At 34.4% G+C, this 16905-nt stretch overlaps 2 protein-coding genes and 1 long non-coding RNA gene across 5 annotated transcripts in view; 1 reads left to right on the top strand and 2 right to left on the bottom strand.

Annotated features, from left to right (window-relative positions):
• LOC128557819 (uncharacterized) overlaps positions 1 to 15019 on the bottom strand; it is a 59594-nt gene extending 44575 nt beyond the window's left edge. Inside the window, exon 1 of the long non-coding RNA XR_008371420.1 lies at positions 14198 to 15019. This is a non-coding gene — a long non-coding RNA (uncharacterized LOC128557819). The remainder of the gene's footprint in view (positions 1 to 14197) is intronic.
• LOC123540252 (tRNA (adenine(58)-N(1))-methyltransferase non-catalytic subunit TRM6-like) overlaps positions 1 to 16905 on the bottom strand; it is a 100147-nt gene that overhangs the window by 62453 nt on the left and 20789 nt on the right. Inside the window, exon 1 of one of the 2 annotated variants that reach the window (XM_053546210.1) lies at positions 7224 to 7364. The exons of the other annotated variant lie outside the window; for it this stretch is intronic. The gene's annotated coding sequence lies outside the window, so the exon portion shown is untranslated. Of the gene's footprint in view, positions 1 to 7223; positions 7365 to 16905 lie in introns of those variants that run through there. 2 annotated transcript variants of the gene reach the window in all.
• LOC128557813 (toll-like receptor 3) lies at positions 9092 to 13714 on the top strand. 2 transcript variants are annotated; one of them, XM_053546186.1, is made up of 2 exons: positions 9092 to 10281; positions 10496 to 10602. In XM_053546186.1, the coding sequence occupies exons 1-2, from the start codon at positions 9590 to 9592 to the stop codon at positions 10530 to 10532; spliced, it is 729 nt and encodes a 242-aa protein (XP_053402161.1). In that variant the 5' UTR covers positions 9092 to 9589; the 3' UTR covers positions 10533 to 10602. The 2 variants fall into 2 exon arrangements, with proteins under 2 accessions (XP_053402161.1, XP_053402153.1); XM_053546178.1 differs by having other exon boundaries at positions 9112 to 13714.

Raw genomic sequence — 16905 nt, 5'->3', positions numbered from 1 at the left:
CTCCTTAATCTGTTAACCGATCTTTTACATTTAAAGAATAAACGCAATGTGTAATGATGGGTTTTTTCGTTTTTAAAAAAACCACCCACCTTTGGACAAAAGAAAGGGGGTTTCATTTAAAATTTGTAAGCACCGCGGGGGAAAAATATTATTGAAGGGGGTCGGAATTTTTTTCTAAAAAAAATTTTTCAATTTCAATCATTTTCAAAAACTGGAAATATTGACATTGTGTTGAATAAAAAATAAAAAAAAAAAAAAACCCCCCAAAAAAAAACCATTTTAAAAAATTTTTTTCCGGGAAAAAAAATTTTTAGCCGAACAACGCTTTTTTCGGGAGACACAAAACTGGTTTCTCTTTGTAAACAATGTCAAATTTTCACCTAGGGAATTCTGAAAAATAAAAGTGGTTTACTTTTTTCAGTTTTAAAATCCTGTAAAAACGTCGCTTTAAAAAAATTTTAAATTTGCATAATTTTTCTAAAATTTTTCCAATATCAAAAACCGTTCCGTTTTTTCCCGGGTGAAAAAATAAAACAAAAGAAAAATTTAACTATTTTTTACATTTTAAAAAAACCAGTAAAAATTAAAGGCTGTACTATCACGAGACCCCGTGCATTTGAACTTCTGGTGAAAAAACTGAATTACTTTAAATATGGTGTCTCAGTTGAGCCATTTTTGTTAATTCAGAGAAAATACATGAATTTTAAAAACGACTATGAAAAAAAGTGTGCACTGGGAAAATAGAAAGTCTTTATTTTCAGGTGTATATGAACACTGATCCTTTAAATGTTTGTATCTTTACCTTGGTTCGTAGACAGTTTTTAGTACGGACCGCTGCTTCCCTGTCAACACCGAGTAATAAAAGTCAGTGTCCCATTTCTACCCCGGGAATTTCAAATACATTTTTTATCTTTTTTAATCAGGAATGTGAAAAAAGAAATTATTTTTTAAAAACGAAGAAAGAAAAAAAACTTTTGAGATCTTTTGATTTAATCATCAGGGTTTTTTGCCCGAAAAGTTCAAAAATATTGCCTTTGTTTGTTTTGCAGTTTTCTACAATTGTATACAAAAAAATGTATTACCTCCTAACATTTTTGGCTTACTTTTTTTTGCGATTTTTCAACTGGGATTTTTAAAAACAAGCTGCATAAAAATTTTCATTGGGATAGAAAGTCAATAGATCAAAAAAATTGTTTTTTTACGACGCATGAAACACTAATGGGAAAACTCTAAGGGGTACCATCGAACTTTTCCCGGACATTGCGGAAATACTTGGGGCCCCAAAGTTTTCAAGATTTTCTAAAATGTTTGGGATTTTAAACGTGATAAAGCAAAATTTCGATTGTTTTTAATAAAAAATTATAAAATCACGAAGGGGGGGGAAAAAAAAGGGTTTAAAAAATTTTTGGTAGTTCCGAAGAAATTCGAAAAAAAATTCCCTTTGCCCCAAAAATTTTACTTGAGAATAAGCAGCGTGAAGTCGTAAATTTAGTAAAAAATTAAACCTTTCTTATACTGCACACCTTTAAACAATTTTTGATCATTTTCCAAATCTTGGCGCATTAATCGGAGAATTTCTTACAATTTTAGGGGGAGTTTGGAAACAAAACCCTACATAGAAAAAAAACAGTGTGTGCACATTGCACTCTTTTTGTATGTTGAAAAAAAAGCAAAATGTACAAATGTATTTTCCGTTTTTTAAAACATGAATGGTCAGATTTGAAAACAGTTTTGAATAATTAATTCTATTCGTAAACGTTCTCCATGCACTAATTTTAAATTTTAAAATAAACTTTTCCATTCTGAATTTTTAAAAAAGTATTTTGAAAAAGGGTTAAAAAAAAAAAAAAAATTTGGAAAAAAAAAACAGGGAAAAAAAACTGCTTGTTTATTTCCAAATTTTATATCACTTTTTGTACAGGTACTTTTTTTTTCAGGTCTTGCCAAAACTGAGCTGTTTTTTTTGCGGGGGAAAAAAAAAAGCTTTGAAAGTTTGGGGCACATATTTTCACACCTCAAATGAAATTTCCCTAAAAATTTAAGATGGCGGGGAAAATACCTTTAAAAAAATTTACATTAAAAAACCTTTTAATTTAAGGGAAACTACCCTCCCATACCCCCTTAAAAAAAAAAAGGGGTTTTTAAAAAAAAAAATTCGAACGAAAAAAAGTAAAAAAAAAAATAACCCCCATGTGTGTCCATAAAAAAAAATCTGTCAGTAATTTAAAAATTTCAAAGCCTTTTAAAGGGGGCATGGGCCTCCAAATCGTTGGGGCAACAAAAAAATTTTTTTTTTTTAGATATCTTTAAATAAATGCATAAATTTTTTAGAAGGGTTTTTAAAATTTTTATGACAAACTTTATGTTTGAAAAATATGAGAATTGATGTTTTTTTTACTTCTTCGATAAAATCGAGAAGCGTTTGTCACACTTTTACCAAGGCAAAGTCCGATTTTAATACTTAAAGGGGAAATCCCTTATCATACTTTCCCGTAGTGCTATTGGTTCGCGACGGGAAAATGTCTTTATTGCCACTCGGTCCGGGGGGTTCGTTCCCGACGCAGTAAACCTTTTTTTTTTGATTTTTGGGAATTTTTTTAAAAAATTTTTTGAAAAAAAAATTCATATTTTCTAATGTTTATAATACAACCAAAACTCAATCTGAAAGAAAAATTTTTTTTTAGCCAATTGGGAGGGAGCTCTTAAGAAATATAGCAAATTCTGGAAAAAAAAAAAAAAATTTTCATTTTTTTTTGTTTTCGTACTATCTGGAGGTCAATGCTATTACCTATATCTTTGAAGATTTGAAGATATTCACCAAACTTTGCCAATTTTGCATGTTTTCTTTCCAAAGCCACTGAGTGTTTGATCTCAAGTTAAAATTGAAAAAACAAAAACAGTTTCTTTTTTATATTTACTGAAAATGAAATTATTTTCTAAATTTCATTTTTTCAGCATTTTTATAAATCTGCATGAATGCCCCATTAACTCATTCTGTATGCGCGACGCATTAATGCATCGACAAATTGTTATCTGTATACCGCGGCGCTTCGGGTGGTGTTTTTATCTACATCTGGAACCGCTGCCGTGTTAATGCTCTTTACGTAATGTTTGAATTTTGCATGACCCGTTCAGTCATCACATTTAATCTGTCTTAAATAAAATTAACATTATTAAAACATAAACACTAGATGCCCACGGGCAACATGTCGAGCCCGTCAGCTGTCAAAGGCTGGGGGTTGCCACGACACCTGTCTATTTGGGGAAACAATTATGCCCCAAAAAAAAAGAGGACCCCTGAGGTCCCGAAACGTATATCTCCCATGACCAGTGTTTAATGAGTATGAATCTTATTTCTATTATTTGACATCTGACCTAGTTTTGAGACATGTGACTAATATCTCAAGATAAAAAATTTGACCAATTTCTTTAGATCCATTGAAAAAATATGGGCCCCTGGGGTCACAAGGTTCTTTTTATTTGACCCAAGGGCCCAGTTTTTGAAGGCACGTGACCCACTTTAAATTGACCAGATATCATCAAGGTGAACATCTCACCAATTTTTTTATGAAAATTCGTGAAAAATATGGCTCAGAGAGGTCAAAAGGTTTTTTTATTTTTCGACCTACGACCCAGTTTTTGACCGCACATGACCCCCGTTATGAACCTGACCGATATTTATCAAGCGAACATTTTCAAATTTTATGAAAATCCATGAGAAATATGGCCTTAAGAGGTCACAAGGTTTTTTCTATTTTTAGACCCCACTGACCTAGTTTTGCCCCCCGGACCCCGTTCGAATCTGACCTAATATCTCAAAAATGAACATTCTGACCAATTCATGAAAATCTCATGAAAAAATATGGCCTTAGGAGGGCACAAGGTTTTTCTATTTTTAGATCTACTGACCCATTTTTTAACCCCCGGACCAGTTTTTAACTTGACCTAATTTTAAATTAAGGAAACATTCTGAAAATTTTCTGAAGATCCCTTGAAAAATACGCCTAGAGAGGTCACAAGGGGTTTTCCTATTTTTTTACTACTGACCTATTTTTGACCGCCATGACCCAGTTTCGAAATTGACCAGATATCATCAAATGAAAAATTCTGATCAATTTCGAAAATCCTTGAGAAATTGGCCACTAGAGAGTCACAAGGTTTTTTTTTTGATTACGACTAGTTTTGATCCCCCATGACCCCCGTTTTTGAACTTGACCTAAAAAAAAATCCAGGTGAACATTTGACCAATATTTTTGAAGACTCTGAAAAATAGGGCCCCTGAGAGGTCACAAGGTTTTTTTTTTTTTTAGCTACTGCCGTTTTTAAACCCCCCGTGACCCTTTCGAACTTTCCAGATATCATCAAGCTGAACATTCTCACCAATTTTCATGAAGATGCTTGAGAAAAGGGCCCCTTTGAGAGGCCAAGGTTTTTTCTATTTTTAGCCAATGACCAGTTTTTTACCCCACTGCCCAGTTTTTGAACTTGACCCAGATATCATCAAAAAAACATTCTGACCAATATTCATGAAAACTCATGAAAAATATGGCCTCTAGAGAGGTCACAAGGTTTTTCTATTTTTTGACCTACTGACCTAGTTTTTAACCCCACGTGACCCAGTTTCGAACTTGACCTAGATATCATCAAGATGAACATTCTGACCAATTTTCATGAAGATGCATTGAGAAATATGGCCTCTAGAGAGGTCACAAGGTTTTTCTATTTTAGACCTAATGACCTAGTTTTTGACCCTACGTGACCCAGTTTTCGAACTTGACCTAGATATCATCAAGATAAACATTCTGACCAATACTCATGAAGATCTCATGAAAAATATGGCCTCTAGAGAGGTCACAAGGTTTTTCTATTTTTAGACCTACTGACCTAGTTTTTGACCCCACGTGACCCAGTTTCGAACTTGACCTAGATATCATCAAGGTGAACATTCTGAGCAATTTTCATGAAGATCTTGTGAAATATATGGCCTCTAGAGAGGTCACAAGGTTTTTCTATTTTTAGACCTACTGACCTAGTTTTTGATGGCACGTGACCCAGTTTCGAACTTGACCTAGATATCATCAAGATGAACATTCTGACCAATTTTCATAAAGAACCCATGAAAAATGTGACCTCTAGAGTGGTCACAAGCAAAAGTTTACGGACGCACGGACGCACGGACGCACGGACGGACGACGGACGACGGACACCGCGCGATCACAAAAGCTCACCTTGTCACTTTGTGACAGGTGAGCTAACAAGAGCACCGCCTTGCGGGTGCTGACGCTCATCTGATTTTTTTTTGTATAATAGAAATATTGTCCTACCCATGATTTTCTAAGTATAAAAAGGGCCATCATTCTTGCAAAAAGCAGGATAGAGTTATGTTTTTTGATGTACAGTGTCCACTTATGATGGTGAAAAACTGTTGCAAGTTTTAAAGCAATAGCTTTGATAGTTTATGAGAAAAGTTGCCTTAAACATAATACTCAACCAAGAAAATGATTTTCTAAGTCCAAAAGGGGCAATAATTATTGCAAAAAGAAGGATGTAGTTATGTTGCTTGCTGTACAGGGTCAGCTTATGATGGTGAACAAGTGTTGCAAGTTTCAAAGCAATAGCTTTGATAGTTTAAGAGAAAAAGATGACCTAAACATAAAACTTAACCAAGAAATCTGATATTTTCTAAGTACAAAAGGGGCCATAAATCTTGCAAAAAGCAAGATGGAGTTATGTTTCTTGCTATACAGGGTCAGCTTATGATGGTGAACAAGTATTCCAAGTTTCAAAGCAATAGCTTTGATAGTTTAGGAGAAAAGCTGACCTAAACATAAAACTTAACCAGGCAACGGCAACGCCGACGCCGACAACCGCTCAAGTGATGACAATAACTCATCATTTTTTTTCAAAAACTCAGATGAGCTAAAAAAGATTGCAAAAAGTTACAATTATAAGTTATTTGTAGTAACAACAAAGGGAAGTAAATGTTAAAAAGAGAAAAAAGAAGAAAAAATTCTAAGTCCACACAAAAATCCTAACCAGTAGAGATAGGTCAAAATACACCTCAAAATTGGATGTAACATGCATGTTGTACTACAGAAAAGTGGTCTTGACTTTTCCCTATGACCAGTAATGAAAAAAATACAATATAAGCTATTTATAGTAACAACAAAGGGAAGTAATTCTAGATTTTTGCGAATGACACTCCGTCTCATTATTGAGGGTAACATTCTGACCAAGTTTCATTAAGGTCGGGCCAAAATTGTGACCTCTAGAGTGTTAACAGTCAAATTGTTGACAACGACGGACGGACGGCGGACCGCAGAAACAGGGCGATCACAAAAGCTCACCTTGAGCACTTCGTGCTCAGGTGAGCTAATAAAATTATCATTAAACATTGTGCCAGAATTTCATTTAAATCTGTCAAAATTTAACAGAGATAAATATGAAAACCGCAGCTATGGAGATAGAAAAGACGTTGAGTATATCTCTATAAGTACGGTTCTAAACATCTGAGTGTGTCAGATTAAACTATCTTCAGCTCATGCACACCAAATCTTTCATTTTGACCTATGCCATATAACAATGCTCATGTGTGTATGAAAATTTAAGGTAAAAACATCTTCTGTGGGTATTTATTTATTTATTATTTATTTTGTTGTTAAACTTCGAAACTGTCACCTGATCTATAGAATAAAGTGTTAATAATAACTCAATTATTTCGACAGCTTTTGTGTGATACTTTAGAAATTCTACAAAATTGTTTCAAAATTCAAGTCAAAAAATTAGTTCAAAATAATCTCATTTTCAGCACAATAGTTTCTGTCTAAAATAGTTAAAATATTCACTTATTTTCAATTTATTACATCTTCATACTAAACACAGACGCTATTTTTAATGAGAAATTACTTTATTTTGATGCGTTTTGATTGCCTGAATGCGTATAACTGAGTAAAATCAGTGTTAGAAAATGCCAATAATATGTATTTAAAATTATAAATTATGTTTAAGAATTGTTCATATTTGTTGTTTAAATATGTGCATGATAAAATTTAGCATTTTATAAAAGTTGTTCATCTAAAACAAAATCTGATGAGAGAATACGGTCATTTGTTTTGTGTCTTTAATTCAACAGTCTGTTGAAATGACTGTACTACACAGCTGCATGAAATTAACTTTGTTGCCTAGTTTCTTCAATTTACTTACAAAGAGTGCAAATTCCATACCTATTAGCACATATCTGATGTCATATGTCACTAACAAGCAACAATATCCCAAGCAAAAACCTACAAAATTAATGTTATCTCTCAAAAGATCTCTCGGTATTCAGGGTAGATTGGCTTATCAGCCTCCTAGGTGGCTGAAAGATAAATATCTCCAGAGTAGAAGTGGAGATAACGCTTTAGGGCAGAATGAGTTAAACAGCATTTTGGGAGTATGAAATTACACTTCCTAGTATGAAGGTAATTTAAAGAAAAATTCCTAAAGGCCTTACTTAAAGAATTCTTCTATATATGCCCATAGGGTAACGTCAGAGGAGAACAAGAGAAAATTTAAACATTTTTTGGCATGAGGTATGAGGGAGTTGGGGGTGGGGGAAAAGCAGGGTGTGTGTGTGTGTGTGTGTAAATGTGTGTGTGTATGTGGTGACTTAACACTAAAGGGAGGAAAACTAAATCAATTTTTTTGTTATGTAGATTGTTGCAGTCCGCATGTTGTCTCATCACCACTTACCTATACTCCAAGTTTAAAGTCAATATATATTTAATTGATTTTCAGTTACGCTTTGTCCGACACGAAATATGATGGGCAGAATGTACCTTGCCTTGACCTTTGGCCTACCATCCTGGGCCATGCACTCTGCACAAGTCTCATCACCACCTACTGTTATACCAAGTTTAAATTTCATGATCTTGAATGGTTATTAAGTTATGCTTCTGAGACGAAGTACGAGGGACAAATCTGAAATTTGAGCTCAATTTGTGACCACCTTTGACCAACAGACCCGGTTAATGTGCTTTGCACATCGTCTTATCGCCATCTACCTACATGCCATGTTTGTAGTCAATAACATGCATGGCTATTTAGTTCTGCTCCAGGCACAAAATATGACGGACAATTTCGACCTTTTAGCTCAATTTGTGTCCTTGACCTTTGAACTACAGCGCCAGTTCAAGTGCTCTGTACATCATCTCATCGCCATCTAACTATATGCCAAGTTTAATGACCCACCACGACATAGTGACCTACTTTATCCTCCCACATGAACTAAATCTTGCAAATCTTTTTGACAATACTGGTATAATACAGTTATTCTACAAGATGACAGGTGGACAATTTAGGCCCTCCCCGAGTTAATGTGTTTTCACAACTTCATCTCCAAACTTATTCAGTCGTTCGATTTTCAGTATAGTTTTATAAATATAGAATAATAACAATCTTACACTGTTACGACTGTAGAAACAAAGTGTGGTCTAAACTTACCTTAATACATTAAGTACTGTGCATAAAACTACATTAATTTGAAGTTGCAAATCTGAGGCAGACTTTGACCTAGTTAAATCTTGCTTGTGATAAAGTATTAAATTTAAAAAGAGTTTTTTATAAAAATTTATAATTTAAATTAAACAAGAGGGTCATGATGACCCTGGATCGCTCATCTGAGTAATATGTGCTACATGTTTCAAATGTCAAACTGATGCTAAAATATTAAGAAAGTAAGTCAGTAGGTCAAATTCAGTCACTGAAAGTCAGTTTTAAGATTGGTGTGCAAAACTGTATAGGTCATCCAAATTTCAAGGGTGTATCTTAAAAAACAAGAAAATAGGTCAGTAGGTCAAGGTCATAGTCAAATGACCCCTACCTTGGGTCATCAGGGTATTATAATTAAACAGTCTGGGAAATATGGTCAGATAATTTTTGAAGTATTTTTTCCTATATAACTCATATAACAAGTGACCCCAGGCAGGGCCTCTTTTCACCCCAGGGGCATATTTGAACAATCTTGGTTACAAAGTCTGGCTACAGACTAGATAATCTTTTTTTCTTTTTTAGAAAAAATAATTCTGTAAAAAATTCTGACTTCATCAGTCCTGGCTCTGATTATGTTTTGAGAAGACAAGGGACATAATTATACAAAATTTGAATAGCCTCAGGAGTTATCTCCTTTGAACAAAACATACGGTCTGAACACGGACTACAATCTAGGTAGAGGACCACTAGGCAATGCTACATACCAAGTATCAAAGGCCTAGGACTTGAACTTTCAGACAAGAAGATTTTAAAAGTTTTTTTCCTATGTATTAAGTCTATGTGAAACTTGGGATCCCCTGGGGCAGGGCCTCTTTTCACCCAAGGTGCATAATTTGAAATGTAAAACCCTCGTTGACAAGAAACATATAATAAGTTTTTAGCAAAGTTTAAGTAAAAGATCAATTTTTAAGTTCCTGGTTGAAAACAATGATTGTATACACTCAGCTGAAAAGATTTTAAAGTGCGGTGATTATAAGTTTTATACTCTCATTTCTGTCAACAGCTTACAATATTTAAAGGCACCTGAAACAGCAGGACATTTTTTTTTCATTATTAGACAATGAATGTTGTAAAAAGAAGTTTTCTGACAACATTTTTTCTGTTCATTAACTGTCACTGTTCTGTAATCAATATTGCTGGAACTAAGCCATGGTCAGGATGTACACAAGCTACAAAGACTGACCTAAACTGCCGTTTTATACCTAAAGATATTCCAGATGGGATTAAAAGGGTCTACTTGCAACAAGAAGAGACTGGACGTCCTTTGCCAAAAGTAGTTACGAAAGGAATGTTTACAGCAAAGAACTGGAATGAGATTGAATATCTTGAATTTAAATACGAACACAATCCTTTAAAAAAAATTGATTCAAACGGACTATCTAATTTACTGAATTTGCGAGAACTGCATGTTCACGCAGACTTTCTTGATGAACTACATTCTGATGCCTTTGTAGGTCTTGGAAAACTTCAAGTACTGGACCTGTCAACATGTCCTAGTCTTTCAACTGGTAACCTAATGCAAGCGCTTAATGGCTCCGATAAATTACCAAACATGCAGAAACTATCCATAGTATGGATGAATTCTTATTACGGAGGTATAGAAATAGGACCTGAAATGTATGAAATTCTTCGAACTAAACAACTTAAATCATTGGATATCAGTAACTGTGATATTGCATTTTTAGATTTGCAAGGAATCCAGAAACTCACAAAGCTGCAACGTGTAATTGCTACGAGTATAAAACTGGCCAGGTACAACAACATCAATTATACTGACACTACATTGAATTTAAAATTACTGAATTTGAGTTATGCAACAGTGCCAGATAATATAATTGGAACATTATCATATTTAAGAAGTCAGTCAGACCTGGAGTTCACAATACAAGTAGATCATTTAAAACCTATTTCAAATTTAGAAACTGTTGATCTGTCAAACATAGTAAAACATGACATTCCATTCCAGATACGCAATGGGACCCTTATTGTTAAGACAAGCTTAAATTGGTCAATTAACCATATAAACCTCCACAGCAACAATTTTCAATACCTGGATCTCAAGATAGTTTTGAGTGGATGCAGTCACCTGGAATCTCTAGATGTTTCGAACAATCAAATGCGATTTATTCACCCAGACATTATAAAGCAATGCAAGAAACTCAAACATCTTGACCTGTCTCATAATTCTCTAAACCAGATGGCAAATTACAACAATTCATATTTTAAAAATCTTACTTCTTCCTACTTTAATATGACTTCCATTAATCTGTCAAACAATAAGCTTGAATCAATTCCTGAGGACTTCTTTCTGTCAAACAAGTTTCTGGAGATTATAGAACTATCAAATAACTTACTAAATCAGGCAGAATTTCATATGGAACATATGTTGAACCTGAAGAGACTCGACCTCTCAAATAATGGTATAAGTGTCCTCAGTACAAATAGCATACAGAGGCTTCAAGCTATGGTTGATTCTAGGACCAACAAATCAACTTTACAAAATCTTCTGGACCTAAGAAACAACCCTTTCTCTTGTGAACGATGCGAAACTATTAATTCAGTGAAATGGATTTTGGAAACGAATCTTGTTGATGTTCAAGAACAGCATCTTTTGTGCCGCAATGAAAATGGCAAGTCAGTGCCCATCAGCAAGGTTGTCCTAACTGAACTTGAAAAAATGTGTGAACGCCCAAGTCGAATCACAAGAACAGTTTTCTTATCAACATTTTTACCGTTGGTAACAATTGTTTTCATATTCATAACTATTTTCCTGATAAAAAAATACAAACATCAACAGAAATATGACAAAGTTATGAAAGATAAAGTCCGACTAATTCAGAAAAACAAAGCTGACACTCGTTATCTTGTTTTCGTTTCATATAGTAGCGCAGATGAAATGTTCGTTCAGAAGTTTGTATACCCGGAACTTACACGTCACCTTAAACAGAGAACAAAAACAGACAGAGAACTAGTCTGCATTGGCGACAAACATTTTCGACTTGGTAAAATGATCAGTGATGAAATGGTACACTGTCTTCGACAATCGGCTGTAATGCTAATTCTAGTTTCGAAGAACTATTGTCACAGTGTTTATTGCCGTAACGAATTTGATCAAGCCAAGCTGTTGGAAAAACCCATCATTCTCATGTTTAAAGAAGAAGTTGAACAATGTGAAATGCCGGATATGATGAAGGAAGTATTCACAAGGTATTCTAGAGTGCTTTGGGAGTGCAAAGATGGAAAACCTGTTCTAAAAACAACATGGGAAAATGTTTGCACTTCTATTCTTGAACTCATGGGGTAACATTGTACTCTAATTTTCATTTGTCATTATTCTTGTCAGTAATCATGTGTAAATAATTGTTTTTGCTTTCTGTTCTTTGAAGATAATTAAAACAGAGGCCCTGAATACAAGCAGTCCAACAAATAAACAAAGATCATGCAGAACAGGTACAAAATTGTTAGAATGTTTGAAAACATGAAAATGAACTATTTTTAGGAAGTATAGGGCTTAGCATTACGTTTTGAGAAACAAAAATCAAACAACATCAAATCATAGAAAGAAAGAGTTGTTTAACATGAAAATTGAACAGCATGTAAAACATGTATATTACTTTACGAAACAAGTGTCAGTATATTGATATAAACATTGAATTCCAGAAAAGGACTGCCTAAAGGGGCCCCACTTCCACACAATCAAACGCCTTTAGAAACTCACCATTTTACACAAGTTCATTTTGATGCATTTACAACAGCATGCAAGTGGTGAAATTTCACATAACTAGGTGGAGCACAGTTTTCAGCAATTGTTTATTTTAATTCTTCACAAATGACATTCATTTTCAAAGGGGGACAACTTTTTCAGAATATTTTAAGTTTCCGTCGCATGGGGCTGTAAGGCAGAACATGTAATGGTCAGGTAAAATATTGGTAAAGATGTTGTGTGTTTATCAAATATTTCTGTGTTTTGGTGATATACTCCTAAACCTGAAGAAAATGAGAAATAACAAGTATCTAGAACAAATTGACAGTGACATATTATTCAATGTTGGGAAAAAGCCAGTCAATGTAAGTATTGACCAGGGGGTCAGTTCTGGTTTAAACCAGTCAATACTGGTAGATTCACTACTAAGGTCACTCTTGGGAGGTCAATACTGATTTATTCAACACTTTTACATTCTTACTCAACATTTTACATTCACAGATTAGCATAGGCTGTAATAGTAATAGAAAAATAATAAAGTAATTTGAATAATATTAACCCTTAGCCTGGTAAATTTCTAAAACGGACTGGTCAATCATTCAATTCGGGCAGTACCACTTATTATTCAAACAGGTGTTTACTGAAAATTTACAGACTGAATAGTGAACAGTGCAGACCATGATCAGCCTGCACAGATGACGTGCAAACTTAAAAGACAACTATTGTTTTATTATCAAATGCAGCCTACTCATAAGTATAAGCACTAAATAGAAATATCTGCAGCCTTTGGTCGTTTGTGGTAAATAATGTGTAGCGAGTGGTGAAATTTCACATAACAAGGAAGAACACAGTTTTCAATAATTGTTTATCTTTATTTCAATACAAATGGCATTCATTTTCAAAGGGAGACAACTTTTTCTCGATGGATACTTAAAATATAAATTTTGGAAAAAGTTGTCTCCCTTTGAAAATGAATGCTATTTGTAACGAAATAAAGATAAACAATTGCTCATGTATAACAACTCATTCTTTCTATGATTTGGTGTTGTTTGATTTTTGTTTCTCAAAACGTAATGCTAAGCCATAATCTCTTTTCCAGTTCAATGTAAATAGAGACTTTAACATGCCGTGTAATGTTGTGCTATGCAGAGCATGTAGCTAACACCTCTGTGAAGTGTAAGTGGTCTCTAATCTATTTTGCACTAACTACTTACAAGTTTACATACATAAGTGCTCCTTTTCATAAATTGATAACTAAAATTGGAACATGATCAGAATCACCTAGACTGTTCTCTGTGTAATCTGTTTTTTTTTTGGGAGACTAAACAATAATCATTATAGAGGAGTTTTCTGAGCTTTAAGAACTTTGTAGAATTTTACATGTGTTTATGCTCTTTTCCTTTTATATATGTTAATGTTTATTTTTTGATATGTTGCTCACAAAAGAGTTATTGTTGTAATAAACAATTAACCTGTTGTAAACCATTTTTCATTTTATAAAACTGTTCTGTGCAACATTTGTATATCTGAATCTTGAAAAAGAAAATGAATGAAATTGTCTGAATAGTAATAGAAAGAGCATTCATACTCGAGGGTAAACGATTATAACCGAGAGTTTTAATGTTCTTTCTGTTTTGTATCATAGCCATCCATATATGGTAGTTGTAGGCGTTCCACATTGCATATACAGCAGTTCAGTGAGTACTTAAAATCATTGCTATACAAATATGTGTAAAGCCCAGGTAAAACAAGAGCACCGCCTTGCGGGTGCTGATGCTCATCTGATTTTTTTTGTATAATAGAAATATTGTCCTACCCATGATTTTCTAAGTCTAAAAAGGGCCATCACTCTTGCAAAAAGCAGGATAGAGTTATGTTTCTTGATGTACAGTGTCCACTTATGATGGTGAAAAACTGTTGCAAGTTTTAAAGCAATAGCTTTGATAGTTTATGAGAAAAGTTGACTTAAACATAATATTCAACCAAGAAAATGATTTTTCTAAGTCCAAAAAGGGCAATAATTATTGCAAAAAGCAGGATGGAGTTATGTTGCTTGCTGTACAGGGTCAGCTTATGATGGTGAACAAGAGTTGCAAGTTTTAAAGCAATAGCTTCGATAGTTTAAGAGAAAAAGTTGACCTAAACATAAAACTTAACCAAGAAATCTGATATTTTCTAAGTCCAAAAGGGGCCATAAATCTTGCAAAAAGCAGGATGGAGTTATGTTTCTTGCTGTACAGGGTCAGCTTATGATGGTGAACAAGTGTTGCAAGTTTTAAAGGAATAGCTTTGATAGTTTAGGATAAAAGCTGACCTAAACATAAAACTTAACCAAGAAAACTGATTTTCTAAGTCCAAAAGGGGCAATAATTCTTGCAAAAAGCAAGATGGAGTTAAGTTTCTTGATGTACAGGGTCTGCTTATGATGGTGAACAAGTATTCCAAGTTTCAAAGCAATAGCTTTGATAGTTTAGGAGAAAAGTTGACCTAAACATAAAACTTAACCAAGAAATCTGATATTTTCTAAGTACAAAAGGGGCCATAAATCTTGCAAAAAGCAAGATGGAGTTATGTTTCTTGCTATACAGGGTCAGCATATGATGGTGAACAAGTATTCCAAGTTTCAAAGCAATAGCTTTGATAGTTTAGGAGAAAAGCTGACCTAAACATAAAACTTAACCAGGCAACGCCGACGCAGACGCCGACGCCGACACCGACGCCGACGCCGACAACCGCTCAAGTGATGACAATAACTCATCATTTTTTTTCAAAAAATCAGATGAGCTAATAAACCAATGCTAGAGCAGAAAATCAATAAAATACACTTCGCTGTCTACTGTTCAAGACACGCTGGCATACTCTCCTATCCATCAGTGCGGTAACTAACGTGCGGGTATTAAATACCTGCACACTTTTAGTTACCGCACCCTGCGCTCAGTGTATACAAATTACTTGCACCAAATTTGTTAAAAAAAAACACTGAGTTATGATACAATTTCTGTTAATGATATAAATTAATGTAAATAAAAATACCAAAATTTTATTTTTACTCTGCTTTACTACAAAAATAGTGAGCTGTCCTTAAAACAGACCATATAAGAAGAGCTGTCTAATGACAGCAAGCTTGACTATTTGTGACCCTTCCATATAATACTACTTTAGCCAGCCAGTTATCAGAACCAGTGTACTTGCATTCTGTACCAGTATTGACCTGTTCTCCTCAAGTAACTGTCAACTTCTTCACATGAGACAGAGATGGAGTATGAATGACTTCAAACCTATGGCAATGCTGTCTATAGATCTATGTTCTACCTACTGAGCTAAACCAGCAGACCCAGTAATTAGTTAGCTAGATCTCAGGTTTCCTCAGATTGCTTTCTTGCATCCCTACATGTGAACGTCAGTTTCTCTTTGACAAGAAAAAAATAAAACATTTTGAGAGAAGATGGAGTAAAAAATTCACTTTCAAATGGATGAAATTCATAAGTACACCTAAGTTTATCCCTTGTCATATATTTGCAGAATATATTTTGAATATTTATTTTCTCAGAAACTATATTCTATGTGATTGCAAAGTATTTGCATCAGACTTCTGCAAACAATCTGCAAAACATTCCACAGTGAAGCAAAGGGTTTGCAAATAAACACTTAGATAAATTACAGACTGCAAAGTTTTTGCAAACAAATACTTTATTAAATTAGCAGACAGCAAAGCATCTGCAAACAAACATTATCTCATGTTGTTAGCAAAGGTATTACAAACAACAGTTGTCACAGGAGTGACAAATTATACCCCCACAATATTGCCTTGTCACTGAACTGTTTAAGCCAATGTCAAAGCTGAACTTGCTTGACCTTTAACCTACTGACCTCAAAATCAATAGAGGCCATCTGCTGGTCATGATCAAATCCCCTATGAAGTTTCATAATCCTCTGCCCAAGCATTCTCAAGTTATTGTTGGGAAAAGGTTTAAATGACCTTTGACCTTTGGAACCCAAAATAATTACAGGTCATCTTCAGGTCATGACCAACCTCCCTATTAAATTCCGTAATCCTAGTCCCAAGCGTTGTGAAGTTAATGTTCGAAAACCATTTAAGTGTTCGGGGTCACTGTGACCTTGACCTGTGACCTGCTGACCTCATCAGGGACCATCTGCTGGTTATTATAACCAACTTCCCTATCAATTTTCATGATACTAGGCCAAAGCGTTCTCAAGTTATCATCCTGAAACTGTTTTACTGTTTCATGTTATTGTGACCTTGACCTTTGAATTTCTAATCTCAAAGCTGAACATGACCTGTATTTAAAATATATTACACCTGTGAACAAAAATTTAAGATCCTAGACCCAAGCATTTTCAAGTTAAAATCTGGAAACCGTTTACCTGTCTCGAGTCACTGTGACCTTGACCTTTAACCTACTGACTTCAAAGTCAAACCTGCCCTGTATTTCATGATATTTCACCTGTGTACCAAAAATTATGATCCTAGGCCCCAGTGCTCTCAAGTTATCATCCGGAAACCATTTAACTGTCCCGAGTCACTGTGACATTGACCTTTGACCTACTGACATCAAAGTCACACTTGACCTGTATTTCATAATGTTACACCTGTGTTCCAAAAGTTATGATTTCAGGCCCAAGCATTCTGAAGTTATCATTTGGAAACAATT

This window comes from Mercenaria mercenaria, chromosome 1 (assembly GCF_021730395.1).
Source record: "Mercenaria mercenaria strain notata chromosome 1, MADL_Memer_1, whole genome shotgun sequence".
NCBI classification, from domain to species: domain Eukaryota; kingdom Metazoa; phylum Mollusca; class Bivalvia; order Venerida; family Veneridae; genus Mercenaria; species Mercenaria mercenaria.
This window is presented reverse-complemented; position numbering and strand designations above follow the sequence as displayed.

Bases quoted from the DNA above. Each gene is read 5' to 3' on its own strand.
- LOC128557813 (XM_053546178.1), top strand. From the start codon at position 9,590: ATGAATGTTGTAAAAAGAAGTTTTCTGACAACATTTTTTCTGTTCATT.